Here is a 24,081-nt window from a genome sequence, read left to right on the forward strand (position 1 = left end):
GACACAGGATGTGGTGGTCACCTAGATGCGGTGCCCAGGCTGGCCGTGCAGATGGAGCAGGTTGAAAACAGGAGCCAGCGGCTGCTCTACCAAGTACAGGTTGCCATCAGGAGAGCCAAGGGGGTGAGAAGTCCCATGGCCTCTGGACCCCAGGGATGTCCTGCTGCATTCCCACATCACATCTGAGCTTCTTCCTTGGTGGCCTGAAGAGCTGCCCGAGGTAGGTGTTGCTGCCAGGAGGGCAGGGTGGCAGCACGCCATCACTGCTGCCTTTCTGCCTTGCATGCAGAAATTGAGATAAACTTAAAACTCTTGGATTCAGAGAATCCAAGTGTAATTTTTTGGTAGCTTTTATGTGCTGAGTCAACACCGAGGTCCTGCAGTGGACCCAAAAGAGGACACTTTTATGCAGTGGAAGAACAAGTTGTAGAGTTTTTGCGTAGTCAGAGAAGAGATGGAAACCCCATTACTTGGAAAATCACTGAAGTGAAGTCTCAAGAAATAGCCTGGGCTCAAAGCATCCCAGCTTTCAAGGCCAGTGATGTATTATAAACCGAAATTTAGGTCTAACATTTGAGGTTTGATTGAAGAACAAAAGCAAGCAGCAGAATGGCAACTGAGGAGCAGTGTAAGTGGAAATGTCTCCTGGAAATGGAGTAAATGAAAACTGCTTTAAGGGGTTTACATTAATTAAAGGATTTTTTTTATTAATTAACTAAAACCACATTAAGGTTTGTGTCAAGTCTAAAATTAGATTGGAAACTCTTCGGGCTACAACTGTCAGCCTGGTGCTGTAGTCTCCTCTTTAAATGCATTGACTTTATCGGAGTTATCCTGATTTTGTTTGCTTCAAGGGAGGTCAGAAAAGGGGAGCTTTGCTTTTGCCTTGGAGTGGTGTTTCGCAGACTCCGGGTTCCTCCGCCTTTGTCCCTGAGGTCAGGAAGAACCTTCTCGGCCAGCAGTGCTGTCACCAGGTGTTTGCAGGTGCTGGGGAGGAAAGTTCTTTCTTCCTCCCAAATCTAGTGGTTGGATTAACCCTAATGGAGCTGCTCAGGCTACTAGAGGGAGGGATGCACATCGCTTTCATCCCACCTCAGTGGCCAATTTTTACTGTGTGTTAGAGGGCTACAGAGAAAGAAAAATAACCAAACCCTGGAGGCCAGATTAGATATCAGCGGGGAGGGGGAATTCCTCCTTGGCTTTGGTAGGTGCCCACTGAAAGCCCTCAAGTGTGAGGCTGAGCCAAGGTAAACAGAGTACAAACAGATCCAGTCCTTTTACCTGTTTAACTTCATCCTTCCAGGAATCCTTCTCAGATCCTGAAGAGGATGAAACCACCTACTCGTTTTTGTTGGAAATGAGTTTCGGATCATTTCTGTGCCAGCGTTGCCCTTTAATTTGGTTTATTCTTCCTTCTGTTTGGTAATTACCACCCTTCCCTAATGTATTTTTGTGAAGTTGTTGCTCTTGTTCTCTACCTTTGCTTGACTTGTCCAACAAACCAAGTTCTCCTAGGATCTTGGTGTCAGATAGTTAATGCCTTTCCTTTAATCAACCCAGCAGCTCTTTTCTGTACTTCTTCCAACTGAATTTCATTTTTCTTGAGTGAATTGGCGCAGACTGTCATGATTTTTCTTACCAGATCTTACAAGTAGCATTAGGTTGTTGCTGTTACCACCCCTGCTATGCTGGAGGTAACAGTTGTTGTCTCCTCTTATCACCTCCATTAAGCCATCCTCAACTTTTAGCCAAAGCTCATGTTCTTGGTTGATGAGTGCGTGACCTTTGAGTAGTAGAAAGTGGAAGACCTTAGCACAGTTTAGCAGAGTGATTGGGTAATTCTTCTACCATTTGGTCCTCTTTCATGTCAATGGGTCAACCCACCCTCAAGTTGGTATTTTCTCCCTTCATGACTGCTTACCTCAGGTGCAAGAGGAACACCACTGGTGACCTCTCCTCATCCTGATGAAAACCACCTTTTTTCTCAAAATTGAGTTTCGTGGCGCTTCTTGGGAGTCTGTGCTAGATCTTGGTGCTATTCAACATCCTCACGGATGTGGAAGGACATACAAAATCATTGCTAGACCAATACGGGACGGGCATACAGGAGTGCTGGAAGGATGGTATCCCGGGAAATGGTGCTTTTCAAGAAGATCTGGAGATCCTGGAAGCAAAGGTGGTCAATGTGAACTTGGGTTGTGATGAAAAGCAAGGTGGGCTTCTCTTGGGTGATGTTATGTGTGCATGAAGCTGGTGGGACAAAACTGGAGCTCAGGCATGGTATCCATGCTAGAAGGAGGTTGCAAAATCCAGAGAAGGCAGAGAGGAGAGCCATGGAAATGAGCCAGGGGCTGGAGAAAATGTCTTGCAGCTTGGAAGGTTGAAGAGCTCTGTTGAGTGTATCCAGGGGAAAAAAAAAGGAGTGGGGACATGGTGATGACACTATAAACACTAACAAGAACGGAAAATGCTGGCTACTAAAGAGGTTTTTAAATCCAGCATAACAGAGAATGACTCAAAGCCGAAGCCAGACAAAAACAAATTAGGACTCGGGCCCAGAGTTACAACTGGGAGGGTGATTGCTCTGGGAACCAGCTGCCAGGAGAAGCGGTGGGTTGCGTCAGGTTTTTGCCAAACAGAAGTTCAGGGCTTGTGGTGGTGGAAGTGGGTGAACTTTGATGGCTCTGTGATACTCAAGAAGTCAGACTGGCTGATCTAGTGATCCCTCCTGGCCTTCCTCTCTATAAATCTGAAATCTTTGATTTTGGAAAATGCCTCAAGGCCAAGATCTCCATCCACGGCAGCAGCTTCCACCAGCGCAAAGCTGGGGCGAGAGTCCTCATGGCTTCCTGAGCATCCATGTGGGTCCCCTGCCCCATGCTCCATCCTGCACCCTGCCCAGGATTCAAACCTCCCCGTTATCAGAGTAATTAATTGCACCTTGCGCACAGGGGTGAAAAGTTTGTTGGAGCAGGTTCAGGGAATTTCACACCCTCCCCTTCTCCTCAGTTTGATTTCAACGTGAAATGTTAAACGGATTGCATCCCTGCCCACGCTCTCCGCAGACATTTGTGAATTCTGTCTCTCCGTATCCTCTGGAATCTGTTTTATATCAGAGATTGATTTCAGATACAAACTCCCCCAGGTCAGTACTATAAAAATCTCTGCCTGTGCAGCAACACCAGGGAGCATCCTCTGTATATGTTTATTTTATGGAGCCATACCACCTACAAAGCATGTCAATAAAATTCTCATCCCTGCTCTGACAGTTTTAATCTAGCTGGCAGCTTAAATATAGACCGAGGGGAAGGGGAGGCTGCTAAGAATTGCACAGGCCTCTCCAAACGGTGCCTTTATTTTAACAAGTGAACATTTGGTTATTACATCCTCAAGCTTTTAAACATCTCACACTGTCAAGAACTAATAAATCCTTTAGCACCTCACCGTAAGAAGAGGATCTGATAGGATGTAACAGGCGTGTGGATCATGCGGAGAGTCATAAACCACCTGTAGAAATCACTCCTCCTCTTGCCTTCTGCTGTGCCGGATTAGCTTTTTTTTTCCCCCTCTTTTTTTTTTTTTTTTTCCCCTCCTTGATTCAGTCTCATTTTTAAGAGAGGCAGGAAAGGAGGAGGGAAAAAATCCTTTCTTTAAAGCCCTTTTCCTGACCCTCCTTACCCTTCATAAAGATGAACAAAACCTATTTTAAGATTCTTCTTCCCCCAGGATGCCACCCCAGCAGGATTTTGCCTCCTCTGAACTTGCTCCCTCTCTGCTCTGGACCCCAGTTCGTTTGACTGATGATCAGAAAGAGGTTCAGCCATGCTGGGAGCTGGCATCCCTTTGGGCGCAGGAGCAGGACGATGGGGATCCATCCCTCTTCTAGCAGCTGCGATGGCATCTTATCTGAGTAGTCACCAAATGTCCTGGGCAAGGGAGGAGGTTCAGAGGGAAGCTACCCCAGCACATCTCTGCAAGTGCCCATCTTGATTATTGACCTATCAGAGCACCCAGCAGTGCAAGCATTGCCATGCCTAAAAAGCAAGAAGTAACACAAAAAATTCTTCGTTATGGGGGAAAAAAACCAAAACAAAACAAAACAAAAAAAAACCCCAACACAACAAACTTGGAGCCAGCCATGCAAGTCTTTCAGTTTTCATTTCAGATTTTCCCCTGAACAAACTTTTATAGACTTTAATCCTCCTAATGCTCCTGCAAGCAGAGAAAATAAAGGGAGATTTGTACAAGGAGATAATAGCTTTTATTATGCCGAGTGGTATGGTTGGGCAAAGCAAACAAACTTGCTGGGACACGAGCGTGAGAGATGCAGGAGCGGTCTCGCTCCCTCTGGGGCCACGTTATTCCCCGGTGCCCAGCTGCCAAGCTCCTCATCTGGCTTCTTCTGCTTTCCCCGAGCCCCACAATTTCATCACAGGCTGTTTGGTGGCACTTAAAGCCTCACTAGAGCCTTGGGTAGAGAGACAACGACACCATTTGGATGGTTTTTAAATTATATTTCTCACTGTTCCTTCTGCCCGTGCTATTTAGGAAGTCCTGCCTTCCAAGATAGGTTTTCATTAATTAATTAAACTGCCAGTCTCAGCTAACTACCCTTTAAATCATTAAATCTGTATTACGATGAGCAGGGTTGATGAACGCTGGAGTGGTGGATCAGGTTCCCCAGGCTGATGTTTGCCCCGGGTTTGATGCAGCTGCTGCACTGAGACAGTGAATTACGGGAGCAGGGAATAGTTTGGACCATCCCAAATTTTTGAAATAATGGATACGGTCCTTAAAAAAGTAGTTACAGGTAGCTGCACCTTGGCCCTAGGTACAGAACCCCATCGCATGGGGGGAAGTGAAGGATGGATATTCAGCCTTGTTCCTTACTCTCCCAGGCACTCACCCACTTCAGGATAGGGAGCACCTGAGAGCGGTGCCTTCTGTGCACCCACTGAGAACATCCAGCATCTGGGGCTGCACCCGCAGTTCAGCAGGTAACGATTGCATGGGCAGAGTTAAAAGTTCATTTTTGGAGGTGAGGTCCTCCTGAGCAGGCTCTGCACAGATCGACAAGAGAGCAGTCTTCACCTGCGTGGCTTGGTCTGTCTTCTCTGGGTGGATTCCCATACCGTGTGGCACCATCTTCTCTGGTGGCTTCCCATACCACTCAGCTCTTTCTTCTTCTGAGTGGCTTCGCATACCACATGGCTCCATCTTCTCTAGGTGGCTTCCCATACCATGTGGCTCCATCTTCTCTGCGTGGCTTCCCATACCACTCAGCTCCTTCTTCTCTGGGTGGCTTCCCTTACCACTCAGCTCCTTCTTCTCTGGGTGGCTTCCCATACCACACAGCTTCATCTTCTCTAGGTAGCTTCTCATACCACATGGCTCCATCTTCTCTGGGTGATTTCCCATACCATGTGGCTCTGTCTTCTCTGGGTGACTTGCCATAGCTCACAGCAGCTTCTTCTCTGCATGGCTTACCATACCAGGAGGCTCCACCTTGTCTAGGTAGCTTCCCATACCACATGGCTTGCTCCTGCCCATCCCTGTCCCCCCAGGGGCATCTCACGGCCCAGAGCTCCACTTGCACCTACTGACCACACTCACATGCACGTGTTACAGCCACCCCTCGGTTCGTTTCCTCTGACAGATCCCTTTGGCTTAGCAGAAAAAGCAAGTCGATCCCCTCCATAGCTGCAGATTGACAGCTCTCCCTTTGCAGCCCAGGAGAGACAGATGGGAGGCGCGAGAAAGCCGGGTTTGGAGAAGCGGGGCTGAGTGGGGGGGGGAGTGCTGCTCTGCGCATGGGAAGCGTCAGCTCCCCCCTCGCTGCACTCGAGCTTTGCATTGTCTGCACACTTTGGCAGGCGTCTCCTTGCCGGTGCAGTTCACATATTTGACATGCCTGTGCAACTTGAGGATAAAGCTGGTTTAACGGTTGACACGAGTGAATTTTTAATAGTAACTTCTCATGGACTTTAGCATACAGCATACCAGGGCTTCAAGATGCTACGTCTTGAGAAAAGACAGTCTAATTCTTTGCAAAATTAATTAAGTTGGATCGTTAAAATGGTTTTGCAATGTATTTTATGCCTGCAGGAGGAGAATGAAGGCTATACTAGGGCTGAGTTAAAGTTGGGGGGGAGCTACATGTAGCCCTTTCTCATCTCTGCAGATTTGGCCGTGCAGAGTTGACACAGTTTTTGAACGAATTAAATTCTTCAGATTCGAGATAAAAGTTTTTTTCTCCCTTTATTCCTTCCCCCAGCAAGATGGAGATGTTCTACCTGCTTGATCTCAGCGTCGACTATAAAAAAGTCTCAGCTCCTTATGCCTGTTCTCTCCTGTCAGCATTCAGCGCTCATTAATTTTGCATTCACTCAGCACGGTATAATTTTTCCTGACATTGTTCAGACAACCAGCCTTTTTTACTTAAGACATCTCGACACCATTAATGTTTAACTCTAAAAGGTGTGAAGACAGAAAGAAATACCCTTTTCCTTCTGCTTTAGCGGCAGCACGCTTTGCTCTGCGCTCTTTGCCATTACACAAGGATTTTACCAGAAGCAGAAAAGTAGATTTTTCTCTATAAACTTTGCCAAAGAAAGTGAGGTTTGCTGGTCAGAGCAGGGACCGGTGTCTTGGGTCTTAATCTGTACTCCTGGTGCTGTCCTCCACTGATGGTGCACGATGCGTGTTGCCTTGGGGCATGGACAGATGTGGTCTTGCAGGTCCATCTGGAGTCTTTCAAGAGAGAGCCAGCAGCTGGTGAACCACCATGGTGTGTGAAAGCAGCCTTGGTTGAAGCTAACCCCGGTAGCTTTTGGATTGCGAGCGTTCATGTGGCCTGTCACAGCATCTCAGCTCAGAAGATGCCAATGAACTTCTTAATCCACTCCAGCAAGAGCTACAGAAGCGTGTGTGGTTATGCATTGCGTTTCTTCAGCTGGAAAATGGGAGTGTTAATGGGGAGTTGTGTCTTAGGCTCATTAAAGGGAAGCTCCCTGAGGCCCTCCCTTGGAAGGATGTCACAGGTTACCATTCAGTTGAGTGGTTGGTTAGGATGAGGGCAATGCTGGAATATGTTCTTTGCAATTTATCGGGTCAAATGGGTTAAAACAAGACTGTTGATTTATTTGCATTGTATAGTCCTGAGAAAGTTGGTTGTGCCTGTTGCAGGGTAGATATAAAAAATAAGAAAAAACTTTAAAAAAACACATCAAAATTCCTGCCCTCAAAATCCTTATCCCCTACATGGGAAAAGAGGGCAAATACCAGTTGGAGGAGCAGTCAAAACTGGGGAACAACCCACAGCCACCTGGAAGGTTAATGTTGCTTGAGCTTGGGATCACCAGGCTGAAGACCTGGTATGGAGTTGAGCTGTTGCCTACCAGGAATGTTCATTTCCTGGGACTGGTGCTAGATGTGGTGGAGGTGGCTGTAGCCCTCCTGCTGACGGGACCTGCCATCAGCTCCATCTGGCAAATTGCACTGAAGCATCGTGGGATGTTGTCCTGGTTTTGAAATATCCATGTTGAAGGGGTTTTCAGGCCGATGGAAGGATAAGTCAAGCTGTTGTGTTAATATAGACACTGGCCTGTTGTATCTTTTTCTTGTGAGGTTCAAAAGCTATCGTGAAATCACTAACCTCAATACAAATCCAGTGTCCCACCTGCAAATCTGTACTCATGGATGACTAAGTCTGTGTGGTTTCATCCTTTTAGGATTTTGTGTTTTACGCAGAGGTTGGAGATGTTTGTATCTGCTGGGACTAGCCCTGGGCTTTAGTGCGAGTTCCCAGTGCCGCTGTGGGTTAGTAAGGATGGCTCTTGGACTGCAGGCAGCATGGCAAATAGCTGCGGGAGCATTAGCTGGACCTGTCATGGTTCCTGGTACAGCAGCAATGCTTGACCGCTTTTTTTGTGACTGCTTTTCCAGCCAGGCCATGAAGGAAGAAGCTCAGGTGAGCCATGGGAGAGCAGCAGGACATCCCCACTGTCCTTCTCTCCACCGATCTGTCTCAACCGTTGACTCTACTGATGCAACTGGAGTGGCCACCAGCTTCAGTCCTCAGTGCTCACCATCCACATGGGCACTAGAGTCTGTTTTATACACCCCAAAGGTTTAGTTTCCTCCTTTGGCTGTGTGCCTGGTGAGATGTGTCCTCCTGAGATGTGTCTTTGCATGTGCACTGATGGAAGAATAAGGCTTCAAGAGGTGTCTGAAGAACCACTTGGGTCTGTGTTGGTGAGGACGTTCTCCAGGACGGCACAGAAATACTTAGGGCTGAAGCGAGCGTTGCATTGCCACCTTTGGAGGTACATGGGTTATTTTTTTCAGGGCCAACACTGGAGTTCAGTGATGAAGTCAGGAGTTCAGCTCTCCCTGGAAAAGAGAGAGAGAGAGCTAAACCTGGTTAACTGCTGGTTGTGGAGGAGGGCTAGGGGATAACAACACCACCCCCCCCCTCCCCCCCCCCCCCCCCCCCCCCCCCAAAAAAAACCAAAATGAGACGCTATATTAGAATAAAAATTTAAAATGGATGAGGTGAATCTCCTCTAAAAATGCCTTTTTCTCAGCTTTGGCTGTAAGGGGAGTGTGAGGCGAGTAGCTCAGGTGGAAACATCTCCATCCTATGCTCGGTGAGATGGATCTCACCCCGGTGTCCCGGCACTCCTGGCGTTACAGCACACGGTTGGGGAGCACCCTGGGACTTGTCACAGACAGACCATCACGACGGGTGGTGTAAAGCAAGCAAGCACAGGGCTCTGAAGGAGCTGTGCTGATTTCTGAAAGCCAAGATCTGCTCTACTATTTCTTGCACTGGTATTTTCAAGCTCTGAATCTCACAGATTGTATTTTTCCACAGTTTTTTAAATTCATAGATCAGATAATTTCCTTCCTCCTACTAGAATAAAAAGTTATACAACCTAAGAGCTGCTGATTTCCATACAGTGTTTTAGAGGAATCTGGTATTTGTGGAAGTGAAGAAGGGAGGACTCTGGGCTGGGTTTTCTGCATCTGCCTCCGTGTGAATATGCTGACATTGAATAGGGAGGCGTTGGGCAAATCTCGGCTTCCACAGCTTGAATTTTGGTTTAGAGTACCTCCGAAGAAGCCATTGTTGCTGTGGTCCAAACGTGTGCCCTGTAGGCTACGTAGAACGGTCTTCCTTGGAAATTGGCTTCATCCTCTAGTGGAGGTTGGATCTTCCCCTACTTGTTGATCCATAGGGATGGGGAGGAGAACACTCGGGCTCCCTGGGCCTGGAGAGGAGGCTGGAGGTGAGCACAGAACCTTGGACCAGGCCACCACCACCACCACCACCAGCCAGTGATGCTCAGAGGCTTCCCCCAACATGTCCCTAACCTGGCAGATAGCCCTCAACATGTCTTCCTCTTCGGGTACCATTTAAAAAACATAAAAGAATTCCCATTTCTATGGTCTAGATTCCCTGCTGCTTTCCTATATCAATACCGTTGTCTTTTTCTCCTCTCATGGCTTTTTTAAGCCAATCTTTTTCCTTCCCCAATGGAAGGTGCACTCACTGCACACCTTCTGCCAAGGAGTTTATTTTTATGGCACTTTTTTTTCCTGTTGGGTTTACTGGACTGATGAACCTTGTAGCAGGCACTAATTAATGGCACAGTTTTCTGTCATGCTCTCGATCTGTGGGTGCGCTGAATCTCTTCCATCTGATTTTAATTAACTAAAAATCAAAGCTCCTCATTTGGGAGATTACAGATGTGGATTTTTTTGCCTCGCTCATCTTTTAAAAAGCAGATAGAGCAGATCCTGGCTGAGATCTGGGGGTTCAGCCAGCACAGCCCTCGGGGAGGCTGCGGAGCTGTGCCATATGGGAGAGGGATGGGGAGCTCTTGTGCCTGGTGCTCCATCGTGTTTTCCAGGCATCACATCAACTTCTCCATCTTGCCCTGCTCTGTCATCCTTGGTACCCACTGGGGTACCCAACACGCTCTGAGAAAGGCTGCAAGTCCTCTTCAGTTGGACATTTTGCCTTTGAGCTGTTCAATTTTTAATAGAAAAGTCAAAACCCAAAGACTTTTCAGGCTTCTATTTTAAGAAATGAAGAAGGACCGTTGTCCATAGAAATCTTGGGTTGAAAAAAAGCCCTTGGACAGTGCATTTGGGTCTTGGCCATCACACCCATGACCATGGGGGCTTCCTCAGACAGCGGCAGCGAGTTTCTTGCAACTCAAGGCAAAGTGCAACATATTACAAAGTTTTGCACTGGGCAAGTGAAAACAATTGATTTTCTGTGTTCATGTTTCTCAACAAAATCCTGATTTAAATTTTTTATGTCCCGGTTTAGAAGACTCACGTGCAATATGTTATTTTTCAGATATTCCTTTCCCCTTTCTGGGGAAAAAAAGCAAGCATTTCAGCTGAAAAATTTTAAATCAAGAGCAGAATCAGACAGATTGTATTTTAATTTAAAAGCTCCTATTTAAGAGATGGAACGACAGGAGTGCTTGCCCTGGGTGGAGCTCCATGCGATGGGGCCTGCAGGGCTGGGGATGACTTCCCAAGACACGGCAGATGGACATCAACACTGGACATCTTCCCCCTCCACCCCTTTCACCCCTATTTTTCTTCCCCTCCCACCTTATGCCTTGGAGTGGCTCTGGGAGGTGTCCCCTAAGCCACCGACCCCCCATCACTCTGCTGCCATGTCCTCACTTCTCCAGCCTTTCGAGTGCAGGTCCTTTTCTGGCCGTGGGGCTTTGTTGTGTTTTGGGTAAAAAGCAATAAGTTAAGGCCTTTTTGAGGACTTTTCCCATTATGTGGCTGTGGCTTCCAACTTGCATGATCCCAACATTGCTCCAGGGAAGGTCTCCAGCCGTGGCTGCTGGAAGAGGTCACAGCTTTTCTCCAACACTTGTCTTTTTCCTGCCTTGAATGCCTGATTTTCTCCGGATACGGGTTTTCAGGTACAGAGGTCTGGAAGCGGAGGAAGGCGAGTGCAGGATCCTGGGGATGGCTTTGCTGTGCCCCGTGCCACCAAAAATGATGGTAGAGAAAGAGCAGAAGACCTGCTAAAGTGATGGAGGCAGCTAAGGAGGTTGGAGAAATAAAAAATAATAATGCAAAGAGGGAAAAGAGACAGAGAAAGGGGAAACCACCAGTGACCCTCCACTTGTGTGGACACGGGGTGGTGTCACCTGCTTGCTGAAGCCACATCTTTCAGCTTTGCTCCATGCGATGCGGTTTTGAGGCAGAGGGTCCAAGCCAGTTTTTTGGGAGGGGTTACATTGCACTGTCGCCTTTGGAGGAGCAGAAATAACACCCCAGATGAGCCAACAACGAAGCTGGTGAAGGACCTGGAGAACAGATCATATGAGGAATGATTGAAGGAGCTGGGGCTGTTTAGTGTGAGGAGAAAGCTGAGGGGAGACCTCATCACTCTCCACAGCTCCCTGAAAGGACATTGTAGAGAGGTTGGTGCTGGTCTCTTCTCCCAGGGAATTAGTGACAGAACAAGAGGGAACGGCTTTAAACTGCAACAGGGGAGGTTCAGACTGGACATTAGGAGAAAATTTTCCCAGAAAGAGTGGTCAGAGAGTGGAATAGGCTGCCCAGGGAGGGGGTGGAGTCCCCATCCCTGGGTGTGTTTAAGGGCCGTTTGGATGAGCTGTTGGGGGATGTGGTGTAGGGGAGAACTTTGTAGAGTTGGGCTGAGGGTTGGACTCGATGATTCCAAGGGTCTTTTCCAACCTGAATGATTCTATGATTTGCCTTTCCTGTGTGTGCTCTTGGCTTTGGGCTTTTATTAACAAAAATAAAGGGACTTTTGACATTGATGCATTCTAAAATCAGGAGGGAAAACGCTCCGGATGGGTCAGCTGCCCATCTGCACGCCTCGACTTGCCGTCATCCCCCCGGCCTGGGCTGCACCCCACTGCTTCAGCAGCTTGCCAGCCCGCCGTCAGCCCTCGCCTTGCCAGGGGTGTTGCTTTTTACTCTGCTCACCTCCCACCCCTTTTTTCCACCCCCCCAAGCATTGCTCTGTGTCTTTGTTCCACCGTGCCGAGCCCGGGAGGAGCTGCACGGTGAGAGCAGCCTGGCTGGCCGCCCCGGCCACGGCTGGGTGCCACCGGGCTGGGGGACGGGGAGAGCAGCTCTCGGTGATGCAAAATCTGTTCCCATTGCCTTGTGCTTCTGGCCATCGCTTCCAGCATCAGGGCATCCGAGCGTATCATTCCTCTTCCAGTCCCGGCATGCTTTAGCAGCGTCCTCCATCCCTCACCAGCCTTGTGCCTTCCCCATCCCTCCTTCTAATCCTGCAAAGAATCAGCGGCTTCTAGCCAGGAGGCTCGTGTGGCCGCGAAATAACAGGGCTGAGCTGGAAATGTCACCTCTGCCCGTGCCAAGCTTGGCTGCACGGGGTTGGCACGGGACAAGATTGTTTTCAAAGTGACCGCAGTGTTCCCAGGCATTGCAGTGGGCAGCGGGTGCTGCACCCGCTGCAGTATTGTTGGTGTTGGGTGACCTGGTTATAACACACTTATCTCACAGTTCAACTCCACTGACCTGGTATTTTTGGAGTTTAGAGGACCCCGTGGCTCCTATAGACGCCGGAGGCACCCAGACATCTCCCTGGATGTCACAAAATCAGGGCGTAATTTGAGGAATGCATTTAAAATAGCTTCTCTCTGTGCTGCAAGAAAAAAAAAAAAACAACCCTGCTTTAATCACGTTTGCAGCAATTAGGTCCCAATCGGGGCCGTCAGCAGGCTGGGCTTTTATTGTGCGATAGGGATTTACAATGCCCAAGGCTGCCAAAGCCCCTGCAGCTGGATCCCAACAGCCTCAAACAGCAGCAGCGCCGGGGCTCGTGTTGCTCCCGTTGGTTTATTGTCATGTGGATTTGTCTGTCCAGCTTTATAATGAGATTATGAGCTTGGGGAACCAGGAATTTGCTCTGTGTTTGGCTGTGTCGAGCACAGGGCATTCCTGGCCTGCGACCAATGCTCCCCGAGAGCATCGGCCTGTCGCTGGCGTAGCAGAGCCACCGCTGCAATTAATGCTGGAAAAAAAAAAGAAAATTGGGATTAATGGGTTAAAATGCAAACTGGTGGTTTGCTTGACATATATTCCTCATGTGCTTGGGATGGAAAAGCTAAAGAGCTGCGTTTAAGCACGTTAACCAAAGTGCTTATCTGGGATGCGCTGACACTTTGAAGGAGTTTTGCATCGCTGGGATGTGCCACCCTGGAGAAGGTTAGCAGGAGCTTTAAGGGATCCATCTGCTCCCGGATCCCCAGGGCTGCAAAGGTGGGAAAGAGAAGGACTCGGGCATGAGGGAGACAGTGATGGTACATTGTTTTCACCTGAATCCTCCTGAATAACAGCCTTGGAGCTGGCAGATGAAACTATTTCACTAAAGCAGGAGGAGGATCCCACAGCCCAATTAAAGGATTCGGGCTGAAAGCCAGTGCATTGCCTCTAAGTGCATCAATATATTAAGAGTAAGAAAAAAAGCTGCTTCTCATGCTATGGTACCCCCCATCTCCCATGGGTTTGGGTGCATGGGAAGCTCTTCCATCCCTGGAAGAGATTTGGGTATCTTCCTTGGGAGGGTGCTGCTCCTTCGTGGTTTAACCATGCTGGGTTACCATGCCAGTCAGAGAGGGACCTGGGGGGGGTGATTGTCAGCCAGCTGAACAGGAGCCAGCAGTGTGCCCAGGTGGCCAAGAAGGCCAATGGTATCCTGGCTTGTATCAGCGATAGCGTGACCAGCAGGGACAGGGAAGGGATCTTACCCCTGGGCTCGGCACTGGTGAGGCCGCCCCTCGATGAGTGGGTTCAGTTTTGGGCCCCTCACTCCAAAAAGGCCATTGAATGACTCGAGCATGTCCAGAGAAGGGCAACGGAGCTGGTGCAGGGTCTGGAGCACAGGTCTGATGGGGAGCGGCTGAGGGAACTGGGGGGGTTTAGTCTGGAGAAGAGGAGGCTGAGGGGAGACCTCATGGCCCTCTCCAACTCCCTGAAAGGAGGGTGCAGAGAGGGGGGATGAGTCTCTTGAGCCAAGGAACCAGCGCCAGGCCAAGAGGGAATGGCCTCAAGCTGCGCCAGGGCAGGGTCAGACTGGCTCTTAGGAAGGATTTCTTTGCAGAAGGGGTTGTTGGGCGTTGGAATGGGCTGCCCAGGGCAGGGGGGGAGTCCCCATCCCTGGAGGGGTTGAAGAGTCGGGTTGACCCAGCGCTGAGGGATCTGGTGGAGTTGGGAACGGTCAGTGTGAGGTTCATGGTTGGACTGGAGGAGCTTCAAGGGCTTTTCCAACCGAGATGATTCTGTGATTCTGTGATTCTGAGAAAACCTCTCTTGCCCTCTGGGAACGGACAGATGTAGGCTGGGCAAAGCTGGTGTGTTGATACACATATACATTTGATTGATAAACATGTATTTATCGATGACCATGAGGGTTTCCAGGTCCTACACAAGGCACTGTGGGTTGAGGAGCCTTTTCCCTTGTCCTGCTGGGCAGTAAAGTTCACAACTTGCTGCCATCTCCCTTAAAACCAGTTCAGGCAATTTTCTTCCTCCAGGTCCCAGCACCGCACACGTATTTGGTGGCAGCGAGGCTACAGGGAGGGCTTCTGTGAGAAGCTGCGAGACGCTTCTCCCCATGGAGCCAATGCCAGCCGGCTCCAAGAGGGACCCACTGCTGGGCAAGGCCGAGCCCATCGGCTACGGTGATAATGCCTGTGATAACATATTTAAGAAAGGGAAAAAAAAAAGTGGGAGAGCAATTGCAGCCGGAGAAAGGAGTGAGACTATGTGAGAGAAACAACTGTGCAGCCACCAAGGTCAGTGAGGAAGGAGGGGGAGGAGGTGCTCCAGTGCCGGAACAGAGATTCCCCTGCGGCCCGTGATGAAGACCACGGTGAGGCAGGCTGTGAGGTCCACGGGGACCTCACAGATCTCCACCCGCAGCCCATGGGGGACCCCACGCCGGAGCAGGGGGACGCCCCAAGGAGGCTGTGACCCCGTGGGGAGCCCACGCTGGAGCAGGGGAGGAGTGTGAGGAGTCCTCCCCCTGAGGAGGAAGGAGCAGCAGAGACAAGGGGTGATGAACTGACCACAACCCCCATTCCCCGTCCCCCTGCGCCGCTGGCGGGGAGGAGGGAGAGAAATGGGGAGTGAAGTTGAGCTGGGGAGGAAGGGAGGGGTGGGGGGAAGGTGTTTTAAGAGTTGTTTTATTTCTCATTACCCTGCTCTGATTTGATTGGCAATAAGTTAAGTTACTTTTCCCAAGTTGAGTCTGTTTTGCCCATGACAGTAACTGGTGAGTGATCTCCCTGGTCTTATCTCCACCCACGAGCCTTTTGTTATATTTTCTCTCCCCTGTTCAGCCGAGGAGGGCAGTGACAGGGCGGCTTTGGGAGGCACCTGATGTCCAGCCAGGGTCAACCCAGCACACCCAGGAGATCACTCTTGCCCTGCGGGGAAGCACAGCCTGCGAGGATGGGGCTGCATCCCCCCAGACCATGCACGTTGTCCAAATCACCAGCTGCATCCCAGTCCCAGCATCTTCCTTTATACAAACAATTGACAGTTATACAGAAAGTGTACAGCTTAATTTTCAGCTACTAGGCTGAATTTGTGGTTCTGGCACCTGAGAAAACCTTGTAAATGGTGTAAAATTAATAGAGGATGAAGTATCAAGTCATTTTTTGGCTAGCCACAGAGTCTTTTTCATTTTTAATCAAAACCTGCATCAAAGCCGCCCGTGTGAGCCTGGACCAAGGATGCTTCAGGACTCCTGTGCTGTTTCACATCCTGCACGGCCGATAATTTCCTCTGCCAGTGCCAACGGGCACTGACGTGCAGTGGGTAATACCCTGCCCCTCTGGCTGTCCCCAGGAGCTTGAGTTTTCACATTTCAGAGCAAAACATCTCTGAGGCAGAAAACATCTGCTATCTGAGACATCCTTGCTTTTCCCTTGCTAAGTGATGCCCCAGCAACGAAGCAGGCATCCTCTCCATCAAGGTTTAGCTCTCACTTGCCTCTTTCTGCGCTTATTCCACCCAAACCATGTGATTAAACAATAATTAATCTCCTCTTTGCAAATACATCTGTAGCCCCAGATGTGCCCAGCCAGGGCATGCACTACCAGCCTCCCCAATCACTCCCAGCGATCAGGCTTTATTCTCAACTGTGTCCTGTAGTGCTGGAGATGCTGCTCTCCCCATCCTTCCCAGATCACATCCAGAGAGGCTGAGAGACTCTCCCAGCTTTCCCAGGGGAAAACGGTCGTGGATGTGGAGGAGTGAAACGAAACAGCCCTGAAACACCAGCGGCATCGTGGCTCACTTGCCCGTGATCACTGGCTTTATCACATCCCACTTGCCACCCGCCTTTCGCTGCTGGATTTATCCTGAATTCCTCGGAGTAGCTGCGCGACGTGGCTAGCACCTTTTGGGGGAGTGCGAGATAAATAACAGGGCCTCCTCTCCGGGTTTTTTGGGTCGTTTTTTTCCCAAAGGGATTATTCAGCAATACAGCATGAGAATTTGTGGCAGGGCTGGGGCTGGGCTCCTCCAGCAGCATCACCCACTCCGTGCCAGACGCTCTCCTCCCGTCCCCGACCCCGCTGGCTCCCAGCTGACCAGCACCCGGGATGCTCCCTGCACATCAGTGTTATGAGCTGCCTTTTTTTTTTTTTTCCAGCAGGTTTCCTTTGGCACAGCCTGTTCTCCATTAATTCCTCCCAGCAGTTATTTCTTAAAAGTGTTGTCTGAAAAGTTCCAGATCAAATACTGTAGCTTGCGCTAAACTGGATATACCGTTTCCTTTTCAAAATGTTGATTTTGGATGCCTCTTTCTGCAGGCTTCTGCTTAAGATAGGTTTTTCCTTCCTGCTAGTGGTTGACTGATCTAATTATTGCCTTATTTTTTAATAATAAATAAATAATTAGAAATTACAGTATATCTTCATGGGACTGAGGGATGAAGTGAAAATGCAGGAGTCTTTTGGTGCACATCATTCGTTGCCTGTATGACAAGCAGTCAATATTTTGTTTATTATTGGTAATAATTCAGTAGTAAAAATGATGGTTCTTTTGGCTGAAATGTCCCTTTTCCTTTACTACAGAGAAAGCAGCTGATGATGAAGTCCAGAAGTCCGACATCTCATCCAGCAGCCAAGGTGTGATTGAGAAGGAGTCTCTGGGACCTCTTCTTCTGGAGGTAGGTGCTAAAATGTTGTTGCTAATCCTGCCAGGCTCCCTGATTTTAGTCCTTTGTTTCAGCAAATGGCTTGGAAAGTGAATCTTAACCAAGTTTGATGGAGCTTGGACTTGGTTAAGTTGAAGCTGTTCTGGATAGCTTTGTAGTATCAGCATTAAAATATTGAGTTTCTTCTAAGTGGGGATTAAACTGAGCCCCCGTCCTCATTTGGAAGTGAGTTAGGTAACGTGGATAGATGGTTTTCAGCAGATTGGAATCCTTCTGCCCTCTGGGAAATAGGGAGGATGAGGAGGGCGCTCTGCATTTTGGCTGATATCAGTAAATCAGAAAGAATCATGTCTCAGGAGGAAGGTCAGAGTTCAACCTGACGGCACCATAATGTATGGAGAAGGTTATTATAGGAGGGTTATTAGATTATATCACAGGCCCTAGAGATAAACTTCAAATCCTAAATCGTTCAGCTGGTAATTTCATGGGGGGTGGTTGGGGTTGGGGCTGGGGGTTTCCTCCCTGGGGATGACCAGCACCATCCCACAGCTGCCTTCTTGCATTGAAACCACCTGATAAAATTACACATTCAAAGACCAAAAGGAAGCAACATCCTCATCTGATTCATTTAATTAACTGTAAGAGCGTAATTGCTGACATGACACAGTCCAACGATTTACTCTGTGGTTTCTGTTGGGAGCCCAATAGCTGGGAGGTGAAATGTGGCATCATTTTGGAGACAGAAAGCCAGCCTGGGTTTCAGGATTCCTGGGGAGAGAGACTTCCCCCCCGCATCACATTTTTGGCCTCTTCTGCATCTCCAAAAGATGCTTGGAGGCCGTGGGGAGCTCTCCTGCACATGCTTTTGAAGACCTGCTTAACCCCTCCCCATACCACGCTTGTCTTCCCTGAGCCCTGGAGTGAGGGTGTCAAAATTAGTAAAACTCTGCAAGAGGTGACTCTGCAGATGGAGGAATTAATGCAAAAGGGATGGGAAGGGGGTTGGCAGCTAACGAAGGGTCTGACTTGTGGAAAGGATGGAAAATGGGTGCTGGGATGGGGTTAATGGGGAGTTGGCAGCTTGGCTACAGAGGTGCTTGGTCTAACAGAGGCAAAAATGCAGAAGGGACTTAGAAATCAGGCTGGGAAAGGCACGTGGGTTTTGAGAGGTGCGCTGGGTGCTAGAAACAGGCTTGGGAATATAAAGTGACGCAGGAGAAGGCGGCAGATCCTCAACAAAACTCCAGTATTTGGGTTATATTGGGAGAAGGTATCCTACGAGAGCAGTGGCAGAGCCAACAAAACCGTGAGAGGGAACAGGGTCCGCAGTAAATCCACATCTTTCACAGTGCGGTCTTGGGAATGTACCTTTACGTCGCTTAAATGATGAACGTGGGGCCAGCTGGCTCACCAGAGCATCCTTCAGCTGGGGTCGATCCCCTCGTGTCTGTGACCATGCGTGGCAATATGTGGCTCACTGTGGCCAGGAGCCTCGGCAGTAGCCGGCACCTTGGGTGATGGGGAGCAGGGCAAAGCAGGGATGGCAGCACATTGGTAGTAGAAATGGCCCTGGAAAACCTGAGGTCATCATAAAAATTAGAAAATTAAAAAATAAAATAAAATAAAAAAATAGAAAATTAATTAAATCAGCTAGCTCATGGCTAAAAATTACCCCACGTGCTTGGATCGGGTATCGATGCATCCTTTCTGCAGGAAGGAATGCAGAGGTGGTGCCGTTACTGCTCAGTCAATACCACTTTGTAAACAACCCACCGTGTATTATTTGATTTAAAATCCATGTTTAGATTACGGTTATTATCTATACAAACTGAGGAATAATTTCCTAATTGCTGTCCTCGTGTGTGAAGCCCGCACACTGGAGATGCTGACTCTGACCTGTGCCGTGCTCCGCGGCATCCGTGGCTGCTTTGAAGCACTTTGAGGATGCCAAGCCCTTACCATGCTGAGTTTATTTTCCATGTGGATTGACTGTGAGAAGCAATTAGTGGTTTCACTGGTCCCCCAGCAATCCGCAGCCTCCCATGCCTAAAAACATTCCCCAAAGGACTTCCAGCTTCTTCTGGGTGTCCTGGGCTCAGGCGGGGTTTTCAAACCCAGAAAGGCGGAGATCAAAAGGGCTATTAAAAAGGATCTCGTTCATTTTTAGGAAGGTTTTTTGCCTCTTGACCTGTTGTTCAGGCTTGACTTCTATAAGTAATTATGCTGATAAAGTAATTTAATATTTAAACCATAGATAAATGCCCAGTGTTGCTGCTGGAAGAATGAGGGCTATTAGGGGAGGTGTGCAAGCAGCATCCCCACCGGCTGCCACCTTGGAGCTCCCCTGCCCCTTCCCTGCTCTCCTAGTACCCCAAAACCAGCATCACCTGGGAGAAGGGTCCAGGTGGGGTTTACCATCCAGCCTGGGTCTTTTTTTTTGGGCTCCCAAAGTGCAAAGTCTGGTTGTCTTGGCAACAGCTGGGAATAAGGAAAATTGCAGCCGATCTGCCAGAACCATTTTGACAAAAGATTTCTTTCTTTTTTTTTTTTTCTTTTTTAAATGCTTCCTGTTTCTTGCACTTAATGTTGCTCTACAGCAAAACCTGGTTTTTAGAAACTGCATTAAATAAAGCCTGGGTGTTCTCCTCCGGAGGAACTCTCTGCTGGCACAGACAAGTGGGAGGACAGGGAGGAGAGGGCGACGCTGCGGGTACCAATTTTGGGGCATCACAAGTTTCTCCTGTCCTTGCACCGCCTCCCACTCTGGGATATGGCCAGATCTAGTTGCAGGATCACAGTCCACCAGAGCTTGCTGTTGATGAGCAGGATAAGTCGGAATTAGACTCCAGGAAAACCAGATCCTGCCTGGATGAAGCATTTTAGGTGATGCACGCTTGCAAGAGTGTAAATCAGCAATCAGCCTTCTCAAGGGCTCCTCGCGCAAGCACTGGGCTCTGCAGCTCTGAGCTTATTTCGTAGCACCAGAAAGCATCACCTCCCCAGTACCACTGCAGTGAATTAAAAACCTTGATGGTGTCCTCGTTAAAATAAGCAGAAGATCTCCCCGTGTTGTATGATTTGGTCTGGGTTGCGCTTGTCCCCCTCCGTTTGATTGCAGGGCTGAATTTGCCACTTGCATCCTAAATGCATGAAAAAACCTGTTATTCTGCACGATGCAAAGGCTCTGTCATTCTTGGGCTGTAATTAAGCAAATCAGGCATATGCTTAATTTCAGTGGCTTGCCAAATTAGAGCCTTTCTGACTGCTCTGGCCCTTGGAAGAGGGTTGTTTCTCCTCTGCTGGCACTGTCCATAGTGGCAGGGACGGCCTCAGCCGAGGAAGTTGCAGACCTAAATATGTGTTTAAGCAAATGTGCTGTTATTTGATCGCTGCTGTAATATAGAGCGGGGATGAAGCCAAGGTGCGAGAGGCAGAGGAAGGTTGCCCATGGTCAGGGAGCATCCTGACCCTCTCTGGGACCTGCTGCTCACACGCTGCCCGGATTTATTCCCCTTGCAGGCCTTGGATGGCTTCTTCTTCGTCGTAAACCGCGAAGGGAGGATCGTCTTCGTCTCTGAGAACGTGACCAGCTACCTGGGTTATAACCAGGAGGAGCTCATGAACACCAGTGTCTACAGCATCCTGCACGTGGGGGATCATGCCGAGTTCGTCAAGAACTTGTTGCCAAAGTCTCTAGGTAAGAAAACCCTTGAGGTGGGGTTTTTTTATCAGCTGGTGCTTGGAGAAAGCTGTCAAAAATGCTGTTGTGTCTTCAGTGAAGCTGGCTTTATATTGTTTTGTATATATATTATTCATATATATTATTATTTTTTGTATTGTTTACTGTGAAATTTAGAGATATACCCAAGGCAGGTAGTGATCCATAAATCTTTTTCTAGTAAAATACATCCTACCAGTGAAAAATCAGTATTAGATTTCTGAATAAATAGCCGGTGGATGACAATATTCAAGTCATCTTCCCTTTGTCTTTCTCTGCTAAGAAAACTTCTGCCTTCGACTCTGGCTCGTGGGTGGGAAGAACCGACTCGTCTGTCCAAAGCGAGGGGCACAAATAGGAGCTTTAGGGAAATGAGGAGGAAGATTTTGAGGTGTTAATTTAGGGGGACTGAGCCCATTGGCTGATCCCAGTTCATTTAGGATGTCCTCCCAGCTGGAGGGAGGTGGTGGAGTCCCCATCCCTGGGTGTGTTTAAGGGCCGTTTGGATGAGCTGTTGGGGGATGTGGTGTAGGGGAGAACTTTGTAGAGTCGGGCTGAGGGTTGGACTCGATGATCCCAAGGGGCTTTTCCAACCTGAATGATTCTGTGATTCTGTGATTGTCCCGCGCTGGTTTCAGAGCCCAAGTGTCTGGCATGGGGATGTGCTGCACCTTGGGGTGTGAGGAGAGGTCACAGTGCCAGCGGTGAGCTCACGATGGTCCCCTACACTGGAAAAACAAACAGCTGGGAGGGTGGGAGGGAGCATCGTGTGGTGAAGGCACTTGTGGGGTGTTGGAAGCAAGTGAAGCAGAAGGTTTTATTCATTGCCTGGAGACAAGCATCCTCAGGGTGGCTAATGCAGGTGGGACATCACTGATTCCACTCACCCCTTTGAAGAAACACAAGAGAAGATGAGCCTTTCCCAAGCTTGACTTAAAAATAATGGGTTTTTTTTTAATTCACACTTGTCTTCCTTCTGGGTAAATATAATGATGTCTTAAACCACCTAAACCTCTGGGCACTCATCAGATTGAGCCTGTAGAGGTTCAGGCATCGTCTTTTCCCTGTGATTACCCAGTTTAAGGCTGGGTGTTTTCTTTCCTTGGATGTTACAAGTCCCTCAGTTCTTCTCATAGATCATGTTGCATGAAAGCTTTGTAATCTGCTGGTGGCAAAATCACTTGGGTTGCATATGGATATCTGTGAAGATGTTGTAGAGCGTTAGAAAAATCAGCCAACTGGTGCCCAAAGGTTTTTGGAAAAATCCAGGTTATAGAAAAAAATCAAAGGGGAAGGTTTTTGCTGCTGCAGCACCAGAAGATCTAGCTGCCGACTTACTCCAGAAATGAGGACGAAGCAAAGAAAATAACCATTTCTATGGAGAGTTTCAGCTGGACTTGCCAGAGAAGTCCCGTGAGCATCGCCTCAGAGGGATTTCAAGTACAACAGCAAGAGGCAGGAGTCTTCCAAAAGCTCTAGAGCCCCCCTGCCTCAGTTTCCCTGCCCGTAAGATGGAGATGATAGCATCTCCCAGCAATGGAAGGAGCAACTGGTGAATGTCAGTGTGATGACACTGTGATGATGTCAGTGTGATGATGATGTACTGATCTCATTTGAGGTTGTAGGTGCTCTTAAGGCCTGGCTGGGAGTGTGGGTCTGGACACGGGGTCTCCAGCAGGTCCAAAGGAGCCCTGGGGGCTGGCGGGGAGAGCTCTGCCCCCGGCTCTGCTCTTGTCTCACCCCTGACCTGGGCAGAGAGCTGCTTTCTTCCCCCATGCCGGCACTTTTCCTTCTGTGTCCTTATCTGAGGGGTCCTTGGGAAGTCGGGGGGACGTGTGTGCATGGCACAGCTCCTAACAACCCCTCTCCTCCTCCTTTGTCCATCCCCCAGTAAATGGAGTTCCTTGGCCTCAAGAAGCGACCAGGCGCAACAGCCATACCTTCAGCTGCAGGATGCTGATCCGGCCGCCCGATGAGCCAGGTGCGGAGAACCAGGAGGCTCGTCAGCGCTACGAGGTGATGCAGTGCTTCACCGTCTCCCAGCCCAAGTCCTTCAAGGAGGAAGGAGAAGGTAGGGGAGAGCATCCTCTGCTTGCGACCCTGCATTCAGGCTCGGGAGGGCAGGGCAGGCAGGAGGAGGACAAGGTGGGGACCACAGTGCAGGCAGGAGGAGGACAGGGTGGGGATGGCAGTGCAGGCAGGAGGAGAACTGGGGTGGTAACGGCAGTGCAGGCAGGAGGAAGAGCAGGGTGGAGATGGCAGTGCAGGCAGGGGGAGGAGTGGGATGGGGGGATGGCAGTGCAGGCAGGAGGAGAACTGGGGTGGTAATGGCAGTGCAGGCAGGAGGACCAGAGTAGGGACAGCAATGCAGGCAGGAGGAGGAGGACCAAGGTGGAGGCCAGGGCAGGCAGGAGGACTGAGGTGGAAATGGCAGTGCAGGCAGGAGGAATGGGATGAGACTGGCAGTGTGGGCAGGAGGCCTCGGGATGGGGATGGCAGTGCAGGCAGGAGGAGGAGCAGCCACCACCCCGCAGAGCTGCCTGGTGGGGCTGGTTGTTCCCAGCCGGGCACAGCCGATGCCTGGCACAGAGGAGACAGCGGGGGAGATGCCTGAATTTTGCTGCAGCTTCCTGCTCCCTCTTGCCCTCAAGCTGATGCCCTCCAGCCATCCTGCTTCCCTGGCCCCCCAGAACTGCCTCCGGGGTTGCTTGCAGCCAATATTCCTTAAGGAAGGAGCAATATTTTATTACCCACCAAAGCCAAGGCTGCAGCACCTTCCCAGCGAGTGATGTGGGTGCCTGACACTCCGCCTTGTGCCTTCACCACTGCCAGACCACAGTGCTGCCTGCATGTTTTTGGGCTGAACTGCTGCCTGCAGGCAGATCTCTGCCTGGGGACACAGGACAGGCAGGGTTCCCTCGGTACCATGGGGGCTCTTGCTTTCCTGCAAGTGCCCTAACTCTCCTTTCGGTGTCCCAGCTATTATTTTCCAGCGCATTAGCTGGATTAATCCATTGTGGTTTACACAGGAGATCATGACTGGAAGGAATAAATTACAGTATTTTATGACCAAATACTTTGCCTGAAGCCGACAGTTGCTGGCTTTTAGTGCTGACTTTTATTGTACGATACTGCCAGATCTGAGAAGCCTTTA

At 49.4% G+C, this 24,081-nt stretch overlaps 1 protein-coding gene across 5 annotated transcripts in view; it reads left to right on the forward strand.

Annotated features, from left to right (window-relative positions):
- The window catches only part of NCOA1 (nuclear receptor coactivator 1), a 190,207-nt gene that overhangs the window by 131,934 nt on the left and 34,192 nt on the right, over positions 1–24,081 (forward strand). For all 5 annotated transcript variants that reach the window (XM_074820336.1, XM_074820338.1, XM_074820334.1 and 2 more), the window contains 3 exons: positions 17,127–17,221; positions 20,729–20,906; positions 22,819–22,998. In XM_074820336.1, the coding sequence (XP_074676437.1) occupies positions 17,127–17,221; positions 20,729–20,906; positions 22,819–22,998 (453 nt within the window). The remainder of the gene's footprint in view (positions 1–17,126; positions 17,222–20,728; positions 20,907–22,818; positions 22,999–24,081) is intronic.

Source organism: Strix aluco, chromosome 3 (assembly GCF_031877795.1).
Source record: "Strix aluco isolate bStrAlu1 chromosome 3, bStrAlu1.hap1, whole genome shotgun sequence".
NCBI classification, from domain to species: Eukaryota; Metazoa; Chordata; class Aves; order Strigiformes; family Strigidae; genus Strix; species Strix aluco.